General features: G+C 61.9%; 2 protein-coding genes across 28 annotated transcripts; both read right to left on the minus strand.

Annotated features, from left to right (window-relative positions):
* Positions 1–1933: 1933 nt before the first annotated feature.
* On the minus strand, positions 1934–13356 carry UCKL1 (uridine-cytidine kinase 1 like 1). Of its 18 annotated transcripts, none has more exons than XM_080686883.1 (16): positions 13175–13356; positions 7632–7822; positions 7363–7469; positions 7116–7286; positions 6971–7042; positions 5878–6067; positions 5708–5769; positions 5140–5156; positions 4085–4126; positions 3185–3283; positions 3020–3113; positions 2883–2945; positions 2675–2797; positions 2499–2606; positions 2266–2422; positions 1934–2183 (listed from the first exon to the last, which is right to left on the minus strand). In XM_080686883.1, the coding sequence occupies exons 1-16, from the start codon at positions 13273–13275 to the stop codon at positions 2104–2106; spliced, it is 1677 nt and encodes a 558-aa protein (XP_080543009.1). In that variant the 5' UTR covers positions 13276–13356; the 3' UTR covers positions 1934–2103. The 18 variants fall into 18 exon arrangements, with proteins under 18 accessions (XP_080543009.1, XP_080543019.1, XP_080543023.1 ...); XM_080686893.1 differs by having other exon boundaries at positions 7632–7819; positions 13175–13343; XM_080686897.1 differs by lacking the exon at positions 13175–13356 and adding an exon at positions 10654–12253 and having other exon boundaries at positions 7632–7819.
* Positions 13357–13491: 135 nt separating this feature from the next.
* On the minus strand, positions 13492–24195 carry ZNF512B (zinc finger protein 512B). Of its 10 annotated transcripts, none has more exons than XM_080686877.1 (18): positions 24100–24195; positions 23792–23859; positions 22087–22209; positions 21632–21774; positions 21153–21281; positions 20287–21035; positions 19944–20170; positions 19768–19839; positions 19523–19669; positions 19246–19361; positions 19084–19176; positions 18789–18887; positions 18540–18710; positions 18197–18391; positions 17885–17986; positions 17551–17613; positions 17120–17218; positions 13492–16906 (listed from the first exon to the last, which is right to left on the minus strand). In XM_080686877.1, exons 3-18 carry the CDS (start codon positions 22205–22207, stop codon positions 16661–16663), a joined length of 2772 nt encoding a protein of 923 aa, XP_080543003.1. In that variant the 5' UTR covers positions 22208–22209; positions 23792–23859; positions 24100–24195; the 3' UTR covers positions 13492–16660. The 10 variants fall into 10 exon arrangements, with proteins under 10 accessions (XP_080543003.1, XP_080543001.1, XP_080543002.1 ...); XM_080686875.1 differs by having other exon boundaries at positions 23780–23859; XM_080686876.1 differs by having other exon boundaries at positions 22087–22230; positions 23780–23859.
* Positions 24196–26059: the final 1864 nt, after the last annotated feature.

A 26059-nucleotide genomic window follows, 5' to 3' on the forward strand; every position in this document is an offset into this window, starting at 1 on the left:
TGACAACCATATGTGCCTGTGGCAGCCACTGTGGGGAAGGGTCAGCACCTCACAGGCTGACGAACCTGAGATTGACCTGGAGACACCATTCTCAGGTTGGTCAGTCCTGGAGGCACTGCCCAGGGGCAGCTGGCAGAGCCCTTGGCATGTAGGTTTCTCCTCCTGGACCCTCCCCCCGAGCGCACTAGAAGCTTCTGAACCAGTATAGGAAGTGGCTCCAGGTCTGCATCCTGCCCAACTGTCCCCAGGTTCTGTGGATATGTCCAGGCTGCAGCCCCATCCTCACAGCTCTCCTCTCTCCTCCAGGTGAGAGGCTCAGAGGCTCAGAAAGACAGCTCCAAGGCCACTGGCTTCCAACCCCCAATCGGACCATCAGAGGGCATCCCTGAGGGCACCACTGAGTCTCCTCCTCAAACTGGACACCCCTGATATGTCCAGTAGCTGCATTAGGTGCTGTTCCCTGGACAGTTTTGGACCTTGGAACCTGGGAGGCTCCCAGGTGCAAGAGGAATTGCCCCTCCTCCCACTGGCTCCCAATTACCCTCCGCCATGACTGTCTGGAAGGTGATCCACTTCCGCCACTCCAGGGGCCCCTGGCAAGAAATGGGCCCAAGAAGTCTCCTAACCTGTGGCCAAGTCTCCCTGAGCTGCTTCTGATGAGTGGACCCAACTGGAGGAGACAGGCCCCATAGACCCTCCAGAAGAGGGAGGAGGCTGTCTCCCCTAGGGCGGGGGCTGAGTGAGGGGCAGGCAGCTGCACCCTCTCCTCCTAGCACACATGTGCATGCATGTCTATAGGTGGACTGCTGCTGCACAAGCGCGTCTGGTGGTGTCGGCACGTGCACGTGTGTCTTTGTTTTCTGGGAGCTGGTCAGCCCCCAGCTGAACTCTGGGGGACCCACCTAGAAATGACCTACCCGGCTACTCTCTGTGCGCCCCAGTCCTTCTCTGGGAAACCTGGCTCGACAGAATGGCATCTTCCCTGCCTCGTGGCCCTGTCGCACCTCTGGAGGGGGCTAGGCCTGCTGCAGCCTCCAGGTTCCCAGCACACAGCACAAGAATGAGTGAGTGAAGGAATGGGGGCCTTGGAGACATGGGAGAGGAAAGACTCACCAGGTTCGGGAGAAGCCCTCCTGTTGACCTTTGGACCCCAGGTCGGTCCTCTGTCCTTGGACCCTGGCCACCCCTTGGACAAGCCTCCCGCCTTTATCTGCCCACCCTTGGCCTGGCCCCCACCCAGTGACTTCCTGTCTCCACCCCATGACAAGCTTTTCCATTACATGGCCTTTGTGGGGGGTGGGGAGACCAAAGACACTGGGGGACAAGAAAGAGGCCGAAGCCAGGGCGGAGGGGGCGGGTGAGGGCACTGGAGCCTGACAGCTCACCTAGAGCAGCCCAGACATCAGTATTGTGCGCCCTGACCAGGCAGGCCTGCCACAGGCCGGCTGTGAGGAGCCAGGAGCAGCCAAGGCAAGCTGCACATAGTGAAGGACGGCTGACCTGCTGAGGCCCTGGCCACCTCTCCTGCAACTGGGGATCTGGCCAGTGCCTAGGACCAGCTCATCACTCCCTCCTGCAGCTGCCCGCACACTGATTTCCTGCCTAGTACACACACGTGGGGAGTGGGGGTGGGGTGCCTGCAGAGGCTGCCTGGGAGACCCAGGGCCCTAAGTCCAGGCCGGGTGGCTCATCCAGGAGAGCCAGGGCCCCAGCTCTGCCCTCTCCTAAATCTGGCCCTGAGCCTGAGGCAAGGACGGCCTGTCCTGCTGGGGAGAAGGCTGGCCCCGGCCAGGAAGCTGCAGAGGACAGTCCCTAGACCCCACCTCTCCAAGGCTGCCTTGCAGTTTGGGGACGCAAGCAGCCAAGCAGCTGGCAGCTCGGGGGCCATGCCCAAGCCCAGTCCCAGGCAGAACAGCATTCCCAGGCACCAGCTTATTGGTCAGAATTTCAGTTTTTCTAAAAATGTATTTATTTTATGAAAGGTATAGATAAGTTATGCTGGTAACGTTGTTTAACTAGAACGAGTCAATGTCTGTACTCTGTAAGCAGGGCCAATAGGCAGGAGGTTGGGTGTGGATGTAGATGGAAGAGGCTGACGGCTGGCTAACCCGTGGAGGCCACTTCCTCCTCGTCACTGCCTTCGGGGACGGCATCAGTCCCAAAGTAGCGGTCACCGAAGTTCCCTAGAGAAAGAAGCAGACCCTTGTGGTGGGGAATCGGGCCCTGCGGCCCCCATGCCCCTCTGACTGGCCTAGGCAGCCTCACCAATGCCCGGGATGATGCGGAACAGGTCATTGACACGCTTGTCCACGGCCGTGGTGATGATTCTCACGCGTGGAAATGCATAGGCCACCGAGTGAACACCCATCTCCGCCATGAGCAGCGACAGCAGGAAGATCTTGTCTTCGGGCACATCGTGGTCCTGCGACAGAAGGGACAGGATGGGGAATCCCAGCCCAGCCCAGCCCAGCCCAGCCGTCCAGAGCGGGTCCACTCACCAGGAGCACGCGCACAGCCATCATGGCCGCGGCGCCTGTGGACACGGTGCAGTCCATGAGGATCACGTGGTCGTCGCTAATGTCCTTGGGCAGCCGCAGGTAGTGGAGCTGGGGGAAGCCAGAGCATCAGAGGAACCCAACCCAGGGCCCCGCCCGCGCCCAGGCTCCGCCCGCACCTCTGGCTCCCCGGTGAGCTGGTTGGTCTGGATGAGGATCGTGCCGATGCGCACGTCCTTGCACACTGCCCGCAGCGCCGGCTCCATGGTCTCCCCCGCCCGCAAGATGGACACGCCAGTGATCTAAGGAGGATGGCTGAGCTGGACCACGCCTCACAGGCCACCCCAGTCCAGCCCAGGCCGCGCCCCTGCCCCACCCTTACGATACCTGCTTCCCTGCGTAACACTTGCCGGCATAGTCCTGCCCCTGCGGGGTCTGCACGACGCAGTCCTGCAGCACAGAGGTTGGTGGCGCTGATGAGCACGAGGGGCCGCGCGCCCCACCCCCCACCCAGCCCTGCGCACCTGGAAGGGCAGGAAGGACAGCGCGTGCTCAATGAGCAACCGCATCAGCCTCTTGGAGTAGAAGATGAACTCATCTCGGCTGGTCTCCTTGTCCCTGTGGGCCTGGGCTTCAGCAAAAGGCGCCCCGCCCACCCCGCCCGCTGCGCCCCAGCTGAGGGCCCTCACCTGATGATGGTGTGCATGCCCCGCACCTGAGGCGTGCTCTTGAGGACACTCAGCGTCCGGGGCAGCGGGTGGCACTGGTGCGCCGAGGCCAGCGCGGCCCTGGGGACACAGACGGATTGAGCGCTTCTCCCACGGCCATCCTCCCACTCCAGACACTGTGGGCTGATGCGGTGGGGCAGCTGGTTGTGCAGGTGGGAGCCGCCACCTCCCAGTGGTTCATCTGGAGGGAGGGCCCTGGCCTGAGATAGCCCCGCCCTCTCAAGGACAAGGCAAAGGTTAACGGACAGTGGAAGGCAGAGCAGCCGACCATTAGGTAGGAAGCCAGCTGCAGTGGGAGCCTCCCTCCCAGAGGCAGGGACCAGGCAATGGGGCAGGGCCTCAGCCTGCAAGGAGTCCCCACCAGACACCTCTCCCTAAGGCAGGGGTGGGGAACCTCTTCCCAGCCCAGGGCCACGTGGATCTTTATAGCCTCATTTGTGGGCCATACAAAATTATCAACTTAAAAATTAGCCTGTTCTGTTTTGGTCACACATGCAATTAACTCACCACTAATGCCTTGGCAGGGCCAGACCCCATGATTTTGAGGGCCAGATACAGGCAGCTGTTCCCACCCCTGCTCTAAGGGAACAGCTGAGCTTTGGGGCAAGCCCTGACCCTTGCCCCCAGGGGATGTGAGGCCCCTCAGGAGAGGGGGACAAAGTTGGCTGAAGCTCCCCCTGCTGCCCCATGCCTGGAGGGAGCCAGGGAGCAGGAGTAGGGGACGGGGAAGGGCCAGGGGTAGCCAGGGGAGAGGAGGTGGGCAGGAGGGGAGAGGAGGTGGGCAGGAGGGGAGGGGAGGGGAGGGGAGGGGAGAGGAAGGGCAGGCAGGTGCAGCCCCAGCACAACCCCCAGGCACCACACCAGGCACTGCACTCGTCCTCACATATCCCAGCGCAGCTTCCTCTGCTTGCCAGGTGAGGAGGCCCAGAGCATGTCGGGGAGGGAAGGGCAGGCAACCCCAGGTTTACAGAGAGGAGGAAAAGAACAGAGAAAAGACCACTCAGCAGGAAGCATGGGCCCTGCCACCAGTGGCCTGGGGAGAAGCAGAGGCGGGCAGGCCAGGACCAGATGCAGGAAGCCCTGGAGGAGGGTGACCCAGGATGTCATCCCACCCACCCACAAGCAGCACCTCCTGGGGCTGCGGAGGTTGGGGGGCGCCAGCTGCGGGCCGCTGCTTCCTTGGCTGACCAGAGAAGGGGAATTGTCACTGGCTGTGCTGAGGTGTTTTCTCCAACCTGAAACCCCGAAACTGTTTTTCTCAGAGCAGAGGCTTGCAGCGGACCTGGCCCAGGAGACCGCGGGGCTGGGCCTGGTGAGCCAGGGACCACACAGTGGCAGCAGCTGGCGGCTCCAGCAGAGTGGAGCTTAGGGGCTCTGAGCATGAACTGGGGGCTCCCCCGCCAGGTGGCTCAGCCCAGCACATCCTGACTCCACAGAAAGCGGGTCACTCCTGCTGCCCACTGTGTGAGAACAGGATACCAGAGCTCCTCCTGGCTCTGTCTGCTCACTAGCCCCAGGTGGGCATGGGGCCAGAGGGCTGGGGCACCACCACCTGGGCGGTCCAGCCCTTCTGATCAGGCAAACGTGCACCCCAGCCCTCTGGCTACTGAGGGTCATGCCTGTGGCTACTGCCCTGGGGGCCAGGCAGCTGAGACTCTGGGGTTGGGAGGGAGCCTCCAGGGAGGTCTGGTCAGCCTAGGCTAGGGTGACCTTAGACAAGTCCCTAAACCTCCCTGTGCCTCAGTTTCCTCATCTGCCCAAAAGGAAAGGCAGAAGCAGTGTGGGGGCCACCACACCCCCTTCTGTGCCTGGACCAGGGCTGCCAAGGCTGAGCGCAGCAGCGAGGACAGCCCCGGCTCCTGGCGCCGTGGGTGCTGGGAAGGCCTGTCTGTGCGGACAGGTACGGGATATCTTACCTGACACTGAGCTCGCGCTGCAGCAGTGACAGGAGACAAGGGAACAGTGCGTCAATGGCGGCAGCATACTCACCTCACAGTCACCGGACAGCCTGTTGCTGCCGTGTGCCCCGTCCCCTCCCCCCCCCCCAGGAATGGGCATGCCACATGGGAGGACAGTCCCAGTCACAAGAGGGAGCCAGCTCCCTAGAGCCTCTGACCTGGGCACCCTCTAACCTGGGTGCCCTCTGACCTGGGCAGGCAAAGCCACAGGTCTCAGCCCAGAACATGTGACCTTTGGTCGGGGTCCTGCCAAGAGTGCTCAGGACGTGGGACTTGCACCAAAATCCAAGTCCCTCCAAAGGGTGGGAGGGACAGGAATGGCCCCTTCTGGGCAAGGCTCGGCTCAGGCTGGGAGCACCGAGGCAGACCTGAGCCCCACTTTCTCAGGGAACCTTGCTGTGTCCATAGTACACAGGACTGACTGAGCAGGACAGCAGGAGCACATGGGGGCTGCTGGACCAGGGCTATGAGTGGTGGCGGCAGGGGCCGGTGGGGCTGGGACACAGGCCCTGGCCAGATGGCTTACCTCCTCCAGCTGGCTGTGCACGTGCTGGACGATCAAGTCAATGGCTACTGTGTTCCCGCTCCCTGGGGTGGGAAGGGCAGGAGGGTGAACCAGTGGGAGGGTGATGGGCGGCGCATCCCTCTGCCCTCCCTCCCCCCCCCCCCCCCCCCCCCGCCCCGCAGCCTGCTTACCTCGGGGCACCACGATGTCGGCCAGGCGCATAGTGGGCTGGATGTACTGGTCAAAGGCTGGCTTGACGAACTTGTTATACTGCTTGATGACACCCACGATGTCGCGGCCACGCTCACTGATGTCCCGGCGAAGCCGTCGCACAAGGCGGATGTCAGAGTCTGTATCCACAAAGATCTTCATGTCCAGGAGCTGGAGGGGAGCAAGCCACTGCTAGGGAGGCTAGCACGCAGAAGCCATGAGGCCGTGTGACCACGACCCGGCTCCTGCACAGCCCGAGAGCAAGCCAGGCCCGTGGCACATGGAGGGTCTGGAGGGCAGGGGTGCTGTCAGCCAGGTTTGGTCCAAGGGCAAGGGTTCGATGCGCCTCTAGGCAGCCTCCCTCACTGATGCTCTCACACTGGGGACTGGGGCTTGGTGAGTCTGGGGTCTGTCCCCACACTCAGCACACAGCAGGTAACCCCTGAAGGAGCCATGGGGGGTGCTAGGGGTAGCGGGTTCCTGGGGCCTGAGCCTCAGAACTCCCACAGGAAGTGCACAGTGGCTGTGAGCACAACCTCTGCAGCGCCAGGACAGGGAATGGCCAGGCTGTCCATGCCCCCAGGGTCAGGAGCACCCTGTGCAGACCCACAGACAGACGGGGGCGACTCCCTTCCAGACACCAGCATGCACATGAGCCATGCCCACCACCCCCAACGTCACAGCGATCTTGGCAACCACAGGGACCCCAGAGGACAGCAGAGAGAATACCGACAGGAACGTGGTGTGTGCAGGTGGGGACAGAAAGGAAACCAAGGTACCAGCCCAGAGCTTGTGCCCAGACCCAGGAGATGTGGCCCCTCAATCTGCCACCAAAGGCATTTCCATCTTCTCTGTGGGTGGCAGACCTGCCCTGTCTGCTTAAACCTACATCCTGAACCCCCTTCTGGGAGAGGACCCGCTCTTCACTGACACCTAGGGACCACATATTGGATAGGACAGGTGACCCTGTACCACGGAACAGGGTGAGTGACAGGGCCTGCCCAGAGGAGGCATTTAAGGCAAGTCTTGTGGGAGGGTGTCCTGGCAGGAGGATGGCCTGGAGCCCGCCCTCACCTCCAACAGCATCTTGTCAGCAAAGGCCATGATGCCCTCGAAGATAATGACGTTGGCACCGTAGAGCGTCTTCTGCAAAGGGAAGGAGCCTGTGCTGGCACCTGTGCCCGCCTGTGTACCCTTCCAGCCCGGCTGCTGGGCCTACCCAATCTTTCTTGCGGCTGTGGGTGGTGAAGTCGTAGACGGGGACCTTGACGCTCTTGCCCTGCTTCAGCTTCTGGAGGGTGGACACGATGAGGTCGAAGTCGAAGGCATCTGGGTGGTCGAAGTTGTAGTTGTGGAGGGCAGCCTGCTCCTGCTGCTGCCGGGTAAGCACCTGTGAGGAGAGCAGGCTGCACTCAGTGCGGAGGGGCGGCAGGCCCTGGCAAGCGGCCACCGCTGGGCCACCTCACCTTGTAGAAGGAGTCCATGGACAGCAGGACCACCCAGGGCACGTCCAGGGCCTCAATGATCATCCTGGCCACAGTGGTCTTCCCAGAGGCACTGCCACCGCCCAGGCCTGCGAGGGAGCAGAGGAGGTGGCCACACACCTGGGTCCCAGGGGCGGTGGGGCCAGGAGAGCCCTTCCAGCCAAGTCACCGCCACTGGAAGCCCAACCTCTGCCACTGGAGAGTGCCCTGGCACCTGATGGCGGGTCCTGCCCACCCACTTGGCGACTCACCAATGGCGAAGGCCTCCTTGGACTGTGTGCCGTGCTCGTTGTACCAGGGCGGCCGCCCCGCCGTGTAAATGGTGCGTTTGCTGGTGCGCAACAGAGGCGGCTCAGATTTACACTGGCTGGTGGTGCGTTTCCGCGGCGAGCGCCCAGTGCCCACAGGCGGGAGGAGCCTGTCCAAGGCCTCAGCATTGCTGCTGCAGGAAGGAGAACAGCTCGCTTGGCCGGCCCCACCGCCAAGCCCACCACCATATCAGGCCCAGCGTGGCTGTCTCTATGACGCACTCCCCATGCAGGCACGCGGGCATGGCTGAGATGGCACACAAAACCCACCTGCCACCTACCCACAGGGCCTGTGGCCTCAGTCACTGTTCACACAAGTTCAGAGGGACAGCAAACCACAACGAAAATGCAGGAGGAGTGCCATCCATGCCAAGGACAGTGACGTGGATGGAGGTAGGAGGGAGACTGTGAGCTGGGAGACCCTTGGAGAGGCCACTGATCCTCGCCCTCCAGCACCCTGCAAACTGCAGGGAGGAGGGCAGAGGGCCCACAGCCCACAAGGTGGCAGTTCAGTCTGGGAAAGACAGGCAGCACCTGTGCCCAGCTATCCCCATGCTGCATTGCTCATGGGAGGGGACATACTACCCGCCTGGGGTCCAGTGTGGTTACTGGCCTGAGGCCCCAAAACCAACAGGGAGGGCTTCTGGAGAAGCCCGGGTGGCTGAGCGGCTTGGCTCGACACCTGCTCAGGAAAGGCCTGAGACGGATGGGGACACGGAAGGTGTCCTGGACGTGGGTCGGGCAAGAAGTAAACGAAGATGTTTATGTGAAAACCAGCATGTGGACTGCCAGCCTGCTTGCCCTTCGGGTCTGTGCATGTGAGTGGGACATGTATGCATACAATGAGCTAGAAGCAGTGCCACGATTGCCCTGGGCACCAAGATTTGGAACAGGGATTTCTGCCCCATTTGAATGTCTTACAAGTACATGTCCCTTTGTTATCAAAAACCAGACCAAGTCCTGGTCTGGGTTACAGCTCAGTCCTGCTGTCACCGCTATAACCCGCAGTGCCAGGTGGTGCCTGTGCACGTGCTGGGGGACAGCAGAAGAGGTGAGCTGCGGCACCCACGCGATAGGCACACCAGCAGCCTCGAGGGCACAGAGAGCGATGTCCGCACATGAAGGGGCAAGCAAGCCCGCAGCGCTGACAGGAGACACATGGCCCCATGGGGGCGGCGGGGGCGGGGGGAGGGCGCGCGCGCAGCTTCCAGCAGCGAGCCTTCCGCATGTGGCGCCTCCACGGGGACAGCCATTACCTTTGGGCTCCGTTCAGAACACGGGGCTAATGATTGCCATGGGGTTGGGTGCCAAGATGACCCAGTGGCAAGGTAGGCCTGGGGACAGGCCACAGCACCACCATGGACCGTGAGCGCCTGGGGGACTCAAGACTGGCACGGACCAGCGCCCTGGAGACAGATGGTGTCCCCAGGCCCCGGTCACCCTGGAAATGGCAGACGGAGCCACCCAGGCGACAAGGAAGCCCCTCCCCTCTGTGCTTTCTACTCAGGGAGGAAACCCCGAGAAATTATGGTTTGCAAAGGGCGCACCATACTGAGGATGGCCTTGCAGAATGGACCCCGACAGTGGAGGCCAGGACTGGCACCGCTCCTGTTCCTCTGATTCCCACCCCAGACTGGTGGCCTCTGGAGGGAGCCTTCAGGTCCCTGCTGTGCCTGATCCGCATCCTACTGAGGTCATGATGACCACCAGCAAGGACGACTTCCGAGGCTGGTGTTGCCGACAGCCTGGGGCAGACACCTCCCCGGGACAGGGGAAAGTGGGCCAGGGAGGACTGCCAGAAATCCGCCCGCCTCAGCATGCAAGGGGCCTGCAAGCGTCAGGCCGGGTCTGCAGCCAAGCCCAGCCCATGGCCTTCTCCAAGCCTGGCTCTCTGGGAGCCAGGGACAAAGCCTCATGTGCCCTCAGAGCGAGCCATTTCACAGTGGGACCGATCTGATTTCGATAAGACAAACTCGCACAGACCTTATTTCCCTGGTCACAGGCAGACAGGGCACGGTGACTACAATGACAGGGCAATTCAGCTACAGGACTGGGAGACACAGACCCGCCTGCAATGAGCAGCCCCCGTGCCTGCGGGTAGTGGGCCCTACCGCCCCAAGCACCTGCCTGGCTCCTGCTCCCTGATGTGCAGCGCCCCCCGACAGGAATTGACCGAGATGCAGGGGAGGCGGGGCTCTTCACCATAGCTGCGGACAATAGGCCTGCCACTCACCTGCCTTCTGCTCCAAGGACCCAGCACCCTGAGATCCTGATGCCAGGGTAAGCTGGGGGGCTGCTCATGGCTGGACACAAGATGATCCGAGGTGTCTGCAGGGGCACCCCACACTACCTTAGGTCCACAGCAGCCCTCTAGGACAACTCAGGAACCACGTGACTGCCCCTCCATGGGTGGGTGGGCAGCCAGTATGAGGCCAGACCCCTGGCTGCAGAGGCTACCCACTGGGAGGTAGGGAGCCAGCAGCTGGGATGCCCCTGAGGCCCCTGTGCCGAAGGAACAGCTCTCACCACCGGCCCCAGAGCCGAGGTCACAGACATAAGAGGATCACCCAGTTGGGGCTGTGCACTTGCCGATATTAATAGCACTGACCCTGCTGCAGAACAGGCCAGCCTCGGGTGTGAACTGCCCCCTGGGCACAGGCTGGCACACTGCTGGCCCAGGGCTTGGTGAGGACCACCGTGCACCCCCTGAAACACCCTGAAAAGAGCTTCAGAGCCCAGGCCTGCCTGGAGTTGCAGGGCCAACTGCCCCCAGCAGAACAGGGGCATCTGAGCTATCTCTTGGCCAAGCTAAGGTGAATGTCGGTGCGGAGTTGGGCCTTCCACCCATCCCCAAGGTGCCTCCTAGAGGCATAAACAAATCTGAAACTCTACCCTCCTGAGCATCTGAGAATAACTGCCTGCTCCGCCCTCCACAGCTAGGCTCCAGCATGTCCCCCAAGGCCACCTGTGCTCGGCGTTGGGAGGGAATGACACAGCCATGCCCCAGCCTGGCGGCAGGAAGAGGAGCCGATTCAGAAAGGGCGAGTCGCTAAAGGAGCTGTCCTCAAGTCTGCACAGGGGCTGCCTCCACAAGTCATGATGACCACCGGCAAGGACGACTTCCAAGGCTGGTGCTGCCGACAGCCTGGGGCAGGCACCTTCCTGGGAACAAGGGAAAGTGGGCCAGGGAGGACTGCCAGAAATCCTAACTCCTCCCTCCTATCAGGTCACTGCCTGTCGCTGGCTTTCCTTGTTTGTGTTTTAATCCTCACTCAAGGATTTTTCCATTCATTTTCAGAGAGAATGGAAAGAAGGGAGAAGAGGGGGGGTGGAGAGAGAGAGAGAGAGAAGGAGAGAGAGAGAAACATCAATGTGAGAAAGACACATCTATTGGTTGCCTCCCTCACGTGACCCAACTGGGGCTGGGATGGAACCAGCAATGGCGGTACATGCCCTAGATCGGGAATGGAACCTGAGATCCTTCCGTCTACGGGCTGATGCCCCAACCACTGAGCAAAACTGGCCAGGGCCAGCTTTCCTCCTGACTCAGCTTCCAACAACATCCCTACGGCTGCCAGAACCTCACCAGTGAAAAAATTCCAGATAGGGTTCAAACATCTGAAAGGGGCCTCTCCTGCCTGCCTAGGTAACATGGGTGTGTCCACACCCACCAGAGGCATCTGGAGGCGGGACTGGCCTGTCCATCTTTGCCCACAGGAGCTTCTTTCCTGACCCTGGGCTTGGGCAGATGGGGGGCAGGCCCACACTCAGGGAGGCTGGACAGGACTGCAGAGTTGGGGCAGGCACCCAAGGCTTCCACTCCTGCCTGACACCCCATCCCAGTTGAGGAAAGTTTGCTGGGGGAGTGAGTAAAATGAGGCAAAGGGTAGGGGAGAGAGAGGGGCTGGTTCACCAGGGCCAGGCTCAGGGACAGAGGGTTCAGGGTGTCTTTCTCAGGGCAGGTGCAGGAATGGGGCTGCATCCCCACCACCCTGGAACCCCTGGCAGGACCCCTCCTTCCCTATGCTCTGGGCCAGTCTCCCTGCACCCCACAGCTGCAGCCCCAACCCCACATGGACCAAACCAGGACACAGCCTGAGGAGTGCAGGTACCGCCACAGGTGCCCATTTGTCCACCAGCATGTCCAGGGTTAAGGGTGTGGTGTTCGAGGTCCTTGTCCTCATGGGGCTGACCCTCTACAGGCACAAAAAACAACAGCAAGATAGACAGGCCACAGGTGTGGCCACAAGGTGGAAGGAGAAGATGGGACAGTGGGCAGGGAGAGGCTCAGGGACCCTGGACTCCAGCAGAGCCAACTCTGGGGCCCTCCAGGGTGGTACAGGGACTGCAGGGGAGCCCTAGGCCTCAGCGTCAGTAAAGGGCGGTGAGCAGAGCAGCGCCAGGGCAGACCCATGGTCTCCGGAGAAGAGCCCTGCAGTCCAGTCACTGCCCTCTGGTCCTGGGTCCCGTCCTCTGCACAGTAGCTGCCACCAACCTGTCTTCCAGGGAGTGCTTTTCTCAAGAACTTGCCTGGCCCTGCCTCCTCTTAGCTTGGGCTAAATCAAAGATTCTTTGGAACCAGCAGGTGTCACCAACAGGTCCTATTAGACCCTGTCACCCCGTACCAAGCTCTTAGTCACTGCTCACTGGGAGGGTGTGAGCCCAGGAGGACACATGCTCCGTCAGAGCCCACGCAGCCTCTTCCTGCCGACACTCTGGCAGGAGCTGCCATGGCAGGGCGGCCGGGCCTAATTCCTCTCCCTGCAGTACCCAGGCTGCCCTAGAGGGCTCCCTCCCGTGACGGCCCATGGGAGCCCAGGAGCCCAGGGGCCTTCAGGGGACAGCTCAGACCAGCAGGGAGGTCAGCCTTCAGGCCGGGGCGTGGCCCAGCAATGCTCTGCACCGCCCCCTGGTGGCGCGGCCCGCCCCCCCCCCCCCCCCCCCCAGGCACCGAGCAGGAGCCACTTCTTTCTCCCAGCCAGCCAGACTCCTCCCCACTCCAACCACGAAGTCCCCTCGCGAACCCCTACAGAAGCCTCGAGGGTGTTCCTCCAACCAGGCGGGGCAGTCAGAGGATAATCCATGCACCACCTGGTCCCCAGAATCATGAGCGCCGGTCTCTCGGTGGGGCGGGGGCGGGCCCCAGAAGAAACGGACCACCGAGGGGCGTCAGGCAGGCACACGCGGCAGCCCGGGTGCCCAAGGCCCATCCACTCGGGAGAGAAACCCGTTAGCCTCAGGGAGCAGAACGCGCTCCATCCGCCCAGCCTCCGCCTGAGCGCCCAGCTGCGGGCTCAACCCCGTGCCCGCCGGGGACCTCCCACCGCGGCCGGGGACCTGAATGCGTGGGTGCGGTGTGCCGAGGAGACTGAGGCCTCCTCGCCCCAGCCGGGGCAGGGCGGATGCTCTGGCTCCCGCAGCCGTCCCTCCCACAGCGGACAGGAGGGACGTGCGCGACCCCGGCCGCACTCGGCCGCCACGCCTACCGGTCCTCGCTCTTCGCCGCCGTTTGGTCCGTTCCGTCTCCGGCCGCGGGGAGCGGCGGGGACGAGCGGGGAGTATCAGCGGAGACCGGGGGCGCCGCCATGGAGCTCCAGGCCTCAGCGCTGACGAATGGGCGGGGTGGGCCGCTCGAGCCGCAGTTCGGAGCCTGCCGACGCGTCCCAAGGACTACAAATCCCACAAGGCTACGCGGCTGGGTCTCCCCCACCTCCACGCCCCACCCCCACCCTGATTGGGCATCGTCAGCCCGGGGAAGGACCCTACCCCGCGTGTTGCCACAAATTCAGCCGCACACAACCCCTGGAAAACAATCAATAAACATTTATTTGATACAGTCATTTTTAATACATACAGTTGATGGCCCGCCCGTGCCACTCAGGGCCTGGGGGCGGGGACGAGGACCGGGACAGTCACGAGGTGAGCAGGGCCCGAGCTCGCCGTCAAAACATCTTGCAAATAAACACTTTGTAGATAGAATATATATGTATATATATATGGTTACAAGGGATAGCTGGAACCTCTCTTTCAAAATGCACTTATGTACGGAGAACTGTCATTAAAAAAAACAAACCAAGAAGCCCAAAGTACAGAATGTGTGGCTGCCAGGCGGGAGGAACTGGCCGGTCCCCTTGAACCTCAGTTCCAGGACTAGCCTCCTAAGGCCAGCAGAGCGAGGACACGCGGGGACAGCCCTGCCTCCGCAGGTCAGGGTGCACCGTCCTTTCCCTTCTGAACTAGAGGAACGCGGGGGTGGGAGGGGGGTTGGGGGGGGGGGAAGGCAAGCTATGGCTGAGGGCCACCAGTCACATCAGGAGACACCCTCATCCATCTGCCTTTGCACATGCAAATAAAGTGCATCCTATTTTTGTGTGAAGTGTCAGCCCTTTCCTGTTCTCAGGGCAAGGGGGTGGGCAGGGCCAGAGGTAGATCTTCAGAAAGGGACCCGGCATTGTGCCCTGGGCTGGGTCTCGGGCATAGTCCATGCCTACTACACCCTGGAGTTTGCCACTCGGGACCCTCTCACCGAAGGTGTCAGCCAAGGCCAGTTTACCTGGCTGTGTTCCTGCCAGAGTGGAGGTGGGCAGGTCCTGCTGAGCCACCCAGGGCTCTGCCCCTGTGAGGAGGGCTCTGCATCCAGCTTGCCACTGCACTCAACAACCAGAGCTAGGGGAGTAGGGAGGCGGGTCCAACCCACCAGCCACTTTGGGCAGCAGCCCCCACACCCACTTTAAAGACAAAGAAGGGGGTTAAAGTGCTAAACTTCAAGTTATCCAAGACCCCACCTCTTCCCACACATCTAGGCGGGAGTCCCACTCCAGGGACCATCTGTGGACTTTGGAGGGTGACCTGGAAATACCCCCCAGCAAAAACCAGCCCCCCACACCCCAAGGGCCAAGTACCTGAGAGGCTGGGGCAGGTGGCTGTCCCCAGTAGAGGTGCTGAGGTCCAACCTCCTCCAGCCATTGGTGACAAGGGCAGAGAAAGTGTACCTGGGGCTCCTGTCAGCACCTGCTTCCCTCTCCCCTCCTGAGGCTGCCCCTGCAGTGGCTGCCTGACCCACCTCCACCGGCTCTACACCACAATGACACCCAGGACACAGGAAGGAAAGCCTCCTATCCCAGAGCCCAGCCCCTGCGCCCACCTTGACTGACACTGGGTCACTCCCATGTGCCATGTGTGTGAGTAGGAAGGATCCACATCTCTACACCCCCTCCCTACACCACCAGGCCAGGGCTGCCCAGGAACAGAGCATCTGGACAAAGAAGCCAGAGACAGGCAGCACAGTGATCTGGCCCCACAGCCCCTGGGAACTTGTCCCCCTACTGCAGGGTGAGGAGAGCCCAGTCCAGCTTGGAGCCCCTCCTCTCCAGGGCTGGGTGAGGATGGCAGCTTGGGGCAAAAGGGTGCCCAGTCAGTACTGCCTCCCTGAGCAGGGGAGGGACCCCAGGGACCCTAGCCCAGCCCTCAGATCCACCATTGGCACCAGGAGATCCTTAGCACCAAAATGTCAGATTGTTGTAAGTTTTTGTATAAAAAACAGAATAAAAAAAGGTTGTTACTTGTCACAGCCACAAGACTGGCATCCACTACACACCCAGGAGAAACAAGCACACAGGAAAATATCAAAATTCACATCGTCCAGGATCGGCAAGGCCGAGCCCTCAGCCCACCCCCACCCCCCCTGTGGAAAATAGCCTCCATCCAAACCCAGTGACTCTGAGTGCCCTCCTCCCCGAGGCAATGCCACAGCTGGAAGGCGGGGCCCAGGGAGGAGGTCAGAGGTGTCGACCCACTCCTCCAGGTGCCCTGGACTCCAGCCTGAACCCCAACCTGCAGGCCTAGCTGTCCTCAAGGCCCCAAAGGGAGCCAAGACAGCCCCGAGCTCCCATCAACCCACGGTGACCTTGGCCAAGCCCCCTCCCTAGCCTTCAGCTCTCATATCAAAAGACCATACAACCAGAAACAAAGGGGCAGGTAAAAAAAGGGTAGGGTATTCCCACAGGAACCTGGCCACAGGCCAAACCAGACCAGCAGACAGAAGGCTGTTTCCTGCAGTGGTCACTCCACAGAGCTGGGCTCAGTTCCCTGCCCCACATGCCCACGGCCCCAGGGCCCAGACTGGCCTATCCCTAACCTATCAGGCTATCCCAGCCAGGCCCGCAGTGACGGCAAGCTGGAGTGTGCTCCTCGTGGCCCCAGCTCCTGCAGCCCTGAAAGCAAAAAACCAGAGGCCCTCCCTTGCCCCAAGCAGGGAGTACCGCTGGGGATAGCAGAGAGCCCATTGGCGGGGCCACTTTATCCCCACCAGGATGGACACAAGCCAGTGGGTCAGGGGGCCCAAGCACAGCAGGGGTCACACAGGCAGGGAGGGTGGGCCTGGAGAGGTAGAGAACAGAAGCTGAGGAACCAGAGGCAGGAAGGGTGAAGGGGACGGACCATCAGGTCAGCACGGCAGCGGTCAGACTCAGGGTCTGTCCAGGGAGGTAGCTGGGGGTGCTGGGGTTCCAGTGTTGGGTAGAGAGGCAAGGCTGCTGAGGTACCCTCATCAGCCCAGAACCAGGGACCCCGGAGCCTTGGGCCTGAGGAAGCAGGTGGGGCACGCAGCTCACGTGCCCGGGGCCAAAGGGCATCTGGCCACTCTGCACCACCCCCATGGCACCAAGGCCCAGGCTGCAGACCCTCTCCCTACCCCTCCAGGCTCTGCCAGGCCCGTGAATGACCCTCCAGGCGATTGCACTTCTGTGACTGCCCCTGGCCCTTCTCAGGGAGCCCCAGCCCAGGTGTGCCTGCAGCAGCCTGCAAGGGAAGGGCCACCTTCATGGAGAAGAGCAGGGCTGCTGCCCCACTGGGCAGAGGAGGCAGGGGTGGGGCTGGGGAACTGGTGGGCAGGGCATCCCAGAGCTAGCTGCCCCACCCTGGACAGAGGAGGGCTCGGCCAGCATGGGGCCAGGCCCTGCCAACCACCATGCTCACTTCTCGGGTGACTTGCTGGCTCCCACCTTCCGGGCAGTGGAGCCCCGGGCACCCTTGTCTCTGCCTCCTGGGGGCCAGTCCTCCTGGCAGGGGGGCATCCTGGGTGCAGACTCCTCAAGGAGCTGCTCCTTGGGCCTGCGGCCCCGCTTCTTCCCGCCTGCCAGACTCTTCTCCTTCCTGGGTACCAGTGATTCCTGGCTCCTGTGTTTGGGAGGCGAGTCTGCCGAAGTGCGGAACCAGTTCTGGGGGGGAGAAAAACAGCCGTAGAGGCCCCGGGACGGAGGGGGCACCGAGCTTCTCGGCTCTCAGGAAGCTGAAGCCACTTGGACGAGAAGCGTGAGAAGCGCCCAGTCTTTCCACGTTGGCCTCTCACTCAAACATCACCCCCCACCCCTACCGCCCAGTCCGCCCAGGCACAAGGCCCCACGGCCCCTCGCACAGGCTGTGCCACCCACCTCTGCGTGGGCCTTGAGGATGTGGTACTTGACGCCACTCTCAGAGCTGAACTCCTTCGGACACAGCAGACAGCGGTATTTCCCCACCAGGTGGTCTCCCTGCAAGACACGGGGCAGCCCAGCCCCAGGTGTTGGCTCAGGACTTCCCCCACCTGCAGCTACAGGGAAGGTGGCCCCGGCTTATCTAGGCAGGTCAGCATGCCCCTTGGCACCCATGGGAGAAGCCCGTGGGCGGAACAACTTGGGACTGACTGACTTATGTCTGTGGCTGGGGGACGGCAAAGGTTCCTGGGCTGAGGTGATCACGGAGCACCAGCTAGTTCTGGGCTCATGGAAGAGGCTGCCCAAAAGGCCAGGTCGCATGTTCCACGTGTGGGGTCCCGGGGGCACTGCTGAGCACCTGTGCACATGGTGGACAGCCTGGGACTCACCTTGCTGCAGCTGGCGAGGTGGGCCTTGAGGCCGGACACACTGGAGTAGATGGCTTCACAGCACTGGGCAGGAGACAGTCATGGGGAGGACCTCCTGGCAGCGCCCCCACACAAATCATAGCTCCTACCCCATGGAGACTTGTGGGCAGGCTAGGCCTCGGGGGCTGAGGTCGAGGCCTCTCTGCCAACAGGGTTCTGTCTGAGCACCCTGCAGAGGCCCAGGGACCACAGGTAGGCTGGCCACTTGCAAGGCTGTCACCCAGGGCCATACCTGGGCTCTCTGTCCCTAAGTCCCACCGTCCCCATGCCCACCCACCAGCCTGCCCCAGCTCACGTCATTGGGACAGTTGACGTGGCCTTTCTCCTTGACTTCGTTCTTCCACGTCTCTAGCAGCTGGGGGTTGAGTGTGGGGAGGCCTGGCCGAGTGTAGTTGAGCTGTGAAAACAGACAGGCACTGGGGTGAGCCCCAGCAGTTGGGCCAGAGCTGACAGCGACACTCCCACTGCTCTAAAGAGGCTCTCAACTGTACCCTCCATAGGGAGATCTGAACCTTCAAGGTCAATGCTGGCCTAGGTCACAGGGGGCAGGGCCATCTCAGAGAACCCCACATGGAGGCACATCCTGCTCAGAGCCCAGGCGGCTCACCCGAGCCGTCTCAGGCACCAGGTCATCTTTCATCCGCCTCTTGGTCCAGTCTCGGGCCAGTTCGTCCTCTGCAATCTCCTGCAGGTGGAACACGGCAACCTGGGCCGACGTGCGGCGGATGCGGCCGCTGGGGGTCCGCTCGACACCCAATAGGTCCTCGGCCTCAGGGGGCTTGTCCTGGGGCTCCTTGGGGGGCTGCAGGGTGAGGAGGCCAAGGTGAATGACAGGAGCCACATGGCCTGCAGGTGCGGTGAGCCAGGCATGTGCTGTGGGCAGGGGCACATAAGCAAGTGGGGGGGCACACATGCTCGGTGCCTGAAGGACAGGAGGACTGGCCACTCACCGGGGCTGTGTGCTCAGAGCGCATGTGGTAGTCATGACCGGCTTTGGAGCGGTAGGTCTTGCCGCAGTGGGTACAGGGGAAGGAGGGACTGTCTACCTCGCAGGGCGGCTTCCCACAGCGTTGCTGGTGGTACTGGTAGCCCATGAGGCTGGAAAAGGCGGCCCCACAGCCCTGGGGGTCACAGGTCAGTAAGAGGCCAGCAAGGGGCTGTGCCTCACCCCACACTGTCCCACCTGTTGTCCCACTGACCTCCTGGGGGCAGCGCAGCCTCCCCATCTGCTTCAGCACTTTTCGCAGTCGCTCGCGCTCCTCCTGCTCACTCCCCTCGGAGGCCTCTGTGTCAAAGGGCTGGGGGGCAGGCCCAGCCTCAGTACCCCATCCCCATAGGGCCCCTGCCCCGAGTTGGAGCCACAGATGTCCGTGGGCAGGCAGTGTGGGAATGAAAGGTCAGTGGGCAGGGCTGGGCAGGGTGGGTGAGATGAAGGGAAGGCCTGTGGTCAGTGTCAGTGGTCAGGCTGGATGGCAGCTGGGCCCTGTGGCGTACCTTGGTGCTGTGCTCAGCCATGGTGTGGTAGTTGAGACCGGCCTTGGACTTGAACTGCTTCCGGCAGTGCTGGCACTTGAGGGCATCCTGCAGCTGCAGACAGGTGACCCATGAGAAGCTGCTCTGGGCACCTCCCCACAGAAGCCCCTGGGGCATCCTTACCTTCTGACACACCTCCATGTGCTTCTTGAGCCCCACGAGGGTCTTTCGGGTGACCATGCTGCATGTGGGGCAGACAGCCTCCCCCCGTTCATGAATGGCCCGCTGCCACTGCTCCTCTGCGGGGCAGAGCCAGGGCCTCAGGGGCTGTCTTGGGCTCCCAGATGCCCTGAACGCCATGCACACAGCCCAGGGTCCACACTCAGCCCCTCTCTGTGTGGTCCAGTAACCACCTCACAGTCAAGACCCAGCCTGTGCCCCACCACACAGTAGCCCCCACCTTGGGTTGAGTGGGCTACGGGGGCCAGCACCTCCTTGCTGACAGTGTTGGCAGGGGCTGGCACCTTCTTTCGGACATCCTCGGGGCCAGGCCCCTCCTGCTTCTTGGCACGGTAGCCTCGGGATTTGTCTTCTGCCTTGGCCAGGCCTGTGTACACATGTGGGTGGTGCAGGTGTGGGCCAAGGGCCTGAGCACACCTGTGCATGAGCCCAGTCCCACAGGTGCTTGGCTGACTGGGGCCTCACCTTTGAGTCCGAAGGTTCCTGAGATGGATGGCTGCTCCCCTGTAAACTTCTTGGGTGTTTTCTGCTTCCTTCCTGACTCAGGGGAGAGAAAAGAGGGCCAAGATCTGGTCAAATAACCATCGGGAGGTTGGCTGCTGCCCATCCTGGCTGTTGCCGCACCCCTCTCCCCGTCTTACTGTGCTTCATGCGCTCAGCTCCCTCTTCAGGCAGGGACACAGGGCCTGTGGCCCTTGGCACCTCCTTGCCCCCCAAGGGCCTGCTGCCCAGAGAAAGGGGGCCACTGTTGGGGTCTGTGCTGGGCTGGAAGGCTGAGCCCTGGCCTGTGGTGGATGGGCCACACTCCCCGCTCTCTGACCGTGCCTGCTTGGGTGGGAGGGGGCAGGCGTCCAGGCCTTCCGCAGCCCTGCAGGAAGGGAGGTACGGAGCAGGAGGCAGGGGGATAAGGGGCTCGCTGTGGGCCGTTATCCCAGGCTGCAGCCAGTGAGCACCCCAACCCTGACCTGGAAGGCACCCCCATACCTTTTCTTCCCACTGGCCCTCGCCGTGGCCCGAGGAGCTTTGTTCTCAGACTTGGTCAGCAGCACCATTTTGCAGGATGGTGTGTGTCTGCTGATGGCCATGGGCCTGCTGACTGTCAGCAGCTTACTGACCACAATGGGCCTGCTGACTGTCACGGGCTTTGAGACTGGCACAGGTTTTGTAACCGTTACAAGTTTTGTCATCGGCACCGGCTTGTTTGTGGTCACTGGTTTGGTGACTGGCACAGGTTTGGTGACTGGCACTGGCTTGCTGACTGGCACTGTCTTGGTGACAGACACAGACTTGGTGACTGGTATGGGCTTGGTGACCGGCACAGCCTTGGTGACTGGCACAGGTCTAGTGACCGGCACAGCCTTGGTGATCGGCACAGGTCTGCTGACCGTCACTGGTTTGGTGACCGGCACAGGCCTGCTGATTGTCACTGGTTTGGTGACTGGCACAGGCCTGCTGATTGTCACTGGTTTGGTGACCGTCACTGGCTTGCTGATACCGATGGGTTTGCTGACACCCACGGGCTTGCCAATAGTGACAGGTTTGCTCACTCCAATGGGCTTGCTGACCCCAACGGGCCGACTGATGGTGACTGGCCGGCTGACTGGCCCAGGCTTAGGGGCAGACAGGGGTCGGTCCATGTGGTTCCAAATCCGGTGCTTCTCCAGCTGGGTCTTGGAGGTGAAGGTGGCCTCACAGAAGGGGCAGGGAAAGGTCCGCCTTTCTGAGATGGCACCCTGGGTGGAGAGGGCAGGTGTGGGATGGGCTGCCCAGGCCTCTGTGCAGACACACCCAAGCCAACAGCTGGGCAGGGTGGGTTCAGGCCTCCTCTTCCCCAGCCCACAGCCCCTTACCCCTTGGCACCGCTGGTAATGGTACTTGAGCCCGTAGATGCTGGGAAACTCCAGCCAGCACCCTGAGTTGGGACACTTCACCCGTGAGTGCACCTTGAATTCATCTTTCCACTGGTTCATCAGGGAGAGCTGGCGTGGGAAAGGCCAGGCTGCTGACCCTCAGCCACCCCGGCCTTTGCTGACCCGAGCCCCAGACTCAGCACCTGCCCTGGCCTGCAGGGCAGGCAGACTGCAGGAGCCCTTCGACCTTGGGACTGCAGCAAGATCCAGGCCACCCTGAGCAGTGAGAGTGCTCGCGAGGGGCCCGCGAACATGGTCCACGGGGCCCCAGGCCACGCCATGAATCCCTAGGCACAGAGTGGCCCACTGATGTGGGCTGAGGGCGTGGTGCTGGACATGTGGATGGCAAGCAAAGGCAGGGCAATGGCCTTAACAGACAGACCCCAGCATGAGCCCCACCCAGCCCTCAGGGAGCTCACAGGAATGTCTCGGAGGGCCTGGTTCTCAGCTTTCGGACGCCCCTTTTTCTTCCCTTCTGTCCTGTCGCTGGCTGGACTTCCCGGGTCAAAGCAGAGTGGGGCCTGGCTAGGCATTGTCTGCCCACCCCGGGACACCGGCAACCCTGCAGCACACGGCACATCAAGGCTTGGAACTGTGCTCCCTGGAGTCTTACCTGCTCTCCAGGAGGCTGGTGAGGCCTGGAGGAAGCCTCACTCCCCTCCCTGATGAGGCATGGGGTGGGGGTGGAAGGCTGTAGTCAGCCTAGGACAAGAATCCAGGGCCCCTGGCTGCTCCCCCGCCCCTGCCCCCCGGGGAAGGCTCTCGGAGCCCAGGCAGCTACCTGGACCCAGGAGCTGGACATTCAGGAGGTGGCCCACACTCAGCACAGCTGCTTGTGACAGCCTGGAGTTGACCTCAGCCTGACCCCTCTTACCCAGCTTTGGATCATGCCTCACAGGAAGCCGGGCCTCATTTTGGCTGCCATCCTTCCCAGGCCCATTCTTGCTGGACCCCAGGAGCCGGCGGCCGCTTCCAACACAGAAAGGATCAGTCATTGCTGCAGAGCAAGTGGACAGACCTGTGAGGTCCATCAGGGCCGGCTCTCAGGACTTGAAATGGCTGTCCTTGCACCCCCCTACACACAAACAGACCTGCTCATTGGCTGCAGAAAAGGGAGCCAGCCTGCCTGTGCTCTTGGTCACAGGGAAAGCAGGTGATGGGGGGCTTCTAGTTTAGGGAAGTGACTGCCCAGCTGAGCTCTCCCTAGGAGACCCCACAGCTCGGAAGGATCTAACCCCTCCTGAGACCCTCACCAGGTCCAATGGGCTCCATGCATCCTGGACACAGCCCCGAGGTGCCGAGAGCCACGCACCTCATGCCCAGCACGGGGTAGGTGGCCCCAGGAGAGGCAGGTGCTCGGGCAGCAGGCTAACAGCATTCCTTCTGGGGCCAATTATGATACCACATGGCTGTTGGCACACAGGCTGTGTTGGTCGGGCACCCTGGGACACCTTCCTTTACAGCCCCACCCAAACCCAAGGCAATGCCACCCTACCCAGGCAGGTGCCCTTGGATCCTTCTCCCCAGGACACAGATGAAAGATGGCCAATGCGGGCACTGAGGGCCCCTAACCACTCCCCAGCTACGTGTGTCCCTTTCCAGAGGCAGGACCAAGGAAGGAGGACCCTGCGGCACCGGGTTCTGGTCCCTGTGCTAGTGGATCCTTCCTACGTGATCCTCTTCTCTGTTTGTTCCTGCTGGGGCCCCTCCACTCCCATGGAGGCCTCATGCAGGCTGGGCTCCTCGGCCACCCTCTGCCCAGCTGACCTCCTCGCCTCCACTCCCTGGAACCTCTCTGTCCCCATCTACAGGGCCACCAGCACCACTCAGAGACTACTGGCCACCAGCCACAGGGAACCCTTTGCCACGTGAGCTGGGCCTGCATGGGCATGAGAACTGGAGGGCTCTGAGCTCAGTCCTGCTGGGTCCTCTAATAGGGACACCCAAGGCTGCAGAAGAGGGTGAGTAGGGGGCTATGTGAACAAGTGACCCCTCTCCTGGCAGTTTCTAACTAACTTAGATCAGAGAGGATAAGAAGGGAATTACAGAAGCTATCTGTAAGGTTGAGGTCAGAGGTCAGTACAGTCACTGCCCATTGCCAAGGAGGTGCCCATATCCTGGGCCTGGAGAGAGGTATAGGTCTAGAAAGGTCTGAACAAACTTCTCTGAAAGGCCTCACAATGCAACTTCCAAAGGAGCCATGCCAACATCAGTCACCCCAGCCCCATGATGACCTCAAGTGGCCTTTGGTGTAGGTTCCTGCTGGGACCCCCTTTCCAGTCTTTATCCAGTTTGAGAGGAGAATTCAAAGTTGGGGGGCCTGGGGCCAGGGCTGGCCTAGGAGGCAGAGACCCTCCTTCCATCCAGGCCTGCAACTCTCACAACAGGAGAAAGGGCTTCCACCCTCTGGGAGGGCCCAGCAGGGACGAAAAGGTGGGACCTTCGCTGGGTTGTGGGGGCACCACACGCTGACCACAGGCAGCCAGCCGGGCAACGGCAAGGCCCCTCGGCCCTGGACCCCAGGTCCGGTCCCGACGCGTCTAAGAAGCTGGCCAGGGGATGCACACCTGGCGGCTGACCTCGTGGCACACCTGTCACCTGCGCGGGGTGGGCCCGGCCTGGCCCCGGAAGGGCCGATCACGGGCGCCTGGGGAGGGAGGGGGAAGGCAGTGAACCAAAATGGCGACTTTTTCTGGAGGAGGAGGCAGGGCCGCAGCGCCGGCGCGGGGCGCGGGGCGCGGGGCGCGGCGTGGGGCGGGGGGAGGGTGGCGGGCGCGGCGTGGGGCGGCGGGCGGGGGCTCGGGCGCGGCCCCCCCACCTGCGCGCGGGGTCAGGGTCGGGGGCGCGGCCAGCGCGGGGCTGCGCGGGGTCTGGGCCGGGCGCTTACCTGCGGCGCCCAGCGGGACGGAGGCGGGGCGGGGGCCGGGGCCGGGCGGGCGGACCGGGCGCGGGCGCGGGGCCGGCAGCGCGGGCGGCGCGGGCTGCGCACATGCGCGCTCCCGCCCCTCCCACCTTTGACAGCTGGGGGGCGGGACTCTCGCGGTATCCTGCGCGCGCGAGGGACGCGGCGGAGGGAGGGGGCGCGGCCTGCTGGCGGGGGCTAGGGGAGCCTCCGCCGGGCCTCCAGTACGAAGTGGCCAGTTATGCTGCCCATAGGGCGGGAGACGCTTTTTCAGACAGTGGGGTAAACTGAGGCACCCTAGGGGCGCCGGGTACTGCCCAAGCTCAGCGCGCTCGGATGGAAGCCACCGACCGCCGCTCCGTCCCAGCCTTGAGAAGGTGCTGCCGCAGGGTCCTAGGACCTGAGCTGGCCGTGGCCTGCAGTGCAGAGTCCGGCCTCTTCCATCCAGCCTTGGACACCTCTGCCTGTGGCCACCCTCGGGACCTGGCTCCTGGCGTGTGAGGCCGCGCTTCACTGGGGTTACTGACCATTTAGACCAGCCTGTCTGCTTTGGGATGGGATATTCCTGGACAGTGGCCACTGCCTTGCTCCTCTGTGCCCCAGAACTTGGCCCCCTGCAGGGAAGCTGGTGTCAGGAGGGGAGGTGATGGGCAGCAAGCCCACCAGGACGCGGGAATGAATGAAAGAGGGGAAGGAGTGCTAGTTGGAAATGAAGTTACAAGGTGCGCCTCCTTCCCTGAGGCCCTTCCCACCCCACCCGCACACTGCATCCCACACACACACTCGACCCCCACTGGTCCACCCTGGAGCAGGTTCGGCTGCACTGCTGGGGGGCATGGCACAAAATATGGCACATTTGAGGTCCACTTCTCACAGGGACCCTGGGGATCTGCTTCCTCAAGGCCAAGGTCTCACCATGAGGCAGAAGCAAGGTGGGGGCACTCTATGGAGGGGTCAGTCCGTCAGTCCTTCCCTTGGAAATCAGAGAGGCCTGTGTGACCACAGGAAGAGAGGATGTCCTTCCCTCATTGACCTTGCCCACCCTGGGGACAGGACACACAAGATTTTGGGAGAGGTCAGCGTGCGTGCCCTGAGGTACATCCAAGGCTGTCAACTTTCCCTGTGTAAGTCTGCATGTCCTTGTATGTGATGTGTCAGTGTCGCTAGGTGTGTGTCCGAGTGACCATGTATGTCGGTGACCATGTATGTCGGGCAGCATCCTCGTTGGACATCAGTGTCAGGGTGTGTCTGTGTCTTGTACTAGGTGAGAAGATACTTGTGTTAGTTTACAGGTGGCTGGACACAGGGGGTGGAGTATGTCTGGACCTAGCAGACATATGCTCAGGCTGCAGCATGTTTGGAGGTCAGGTCTCATGCAATGTCATGTGTGTTTCTGTAGGTTGGGGTCATTGTGTGTCTGAGATACTGTGTTGGAGTGTGTTGCTCTGGGTCTGGATGCTGGTGTCATTGTGTCTCTGTGTTTGTGTCTGTGTGTTCAGACTGCAGGGGTTGGTTTATGCCTCTGAGTTACTATTGGTGTCTGGCTGCTGCCTGCATACATGTGTCAGAGCATGTGCTATGACCCGTGTTTCTTATGTCAGGGCACTGCCCTGTGGCAAACTACATGGGAGTCCCCAAAAGATAGCCACATCAAATCTCTGGAACCACCCAGCTGGTGTGGCTCAGTGGTTGTGTCAACCTATGAACCAGGAGGTCATGGTCAGTTCTGGGTCAGGGCACATGCCTGGGTTGCGGCTCAGTCCCCAGTGTGGGGCATGCAGGAGGCAGCCAATCGATGTCTTTCATCAATATTTCTCTCTATCCCTCTCCTTTCCTCTCTCTAAAATCAATAAAAACATCTTTAAAAAAAAAATCTCTGGAACCTGTGAATGGGAACTTATTTGGAAAAAGAGTCTTTATAGATGTGATTAAGTTAAGGGTCTTG

This window comes from Plecotus auritus (assembly GCF_963455305.1).
Source record: "Plecotus auritus genome assembly, chromosome: 8".
NCBI lineage: Eukaryota > Metazoa > Chordata > Mammalia > Chiroptera > Vespertilionidae > Plecotus > Plecotus auritus.

Coding starts and splice junctions, on each gene's coding strand:
- UCKL1 (XM_080686883.1), bottom strand. CDS start 13,275: ATGGCGGCGCCCCCGGTCTCCGCTGATACTCCCCGCTCGTCCCCGCCG. Junction 2,798..2,882: donor AGTGTTACGCAGGGAAGCAG/GTATCGTAAGGG, acceptor CATCCTCCTTAG/ATCACTGGCGTGTCCATCTT. Junction 2,184..2,265: donor CCGCATCATCCCGGGCATTG/GTGAGGCTGCCT, acceptor TTCTTTCTCTAG/GGAACTTCGGTGACCGCTAC.
- ZNF512B (XM_080686873.1), bottom strand. CDS start 22,243: ATGGACCTCACAGGTCTGTCCACTTGCTCTGCAGCAATGACTGATCCT. Junction 19,840..19,943: donor AGCTGAGCGCATGAAGCACA/GTAAGACGGGGA, acceptor CCCCTGAGTCAG/GAAGGAAGCAGAAAACACCC. Junction 17,614..17,884: donor ACGTCAACTGTCCCAATGAC/GTGAGCTGGGGC, acceptor TCTCCTGCCCAG/TGCTGTGAAGCCATCTACTC.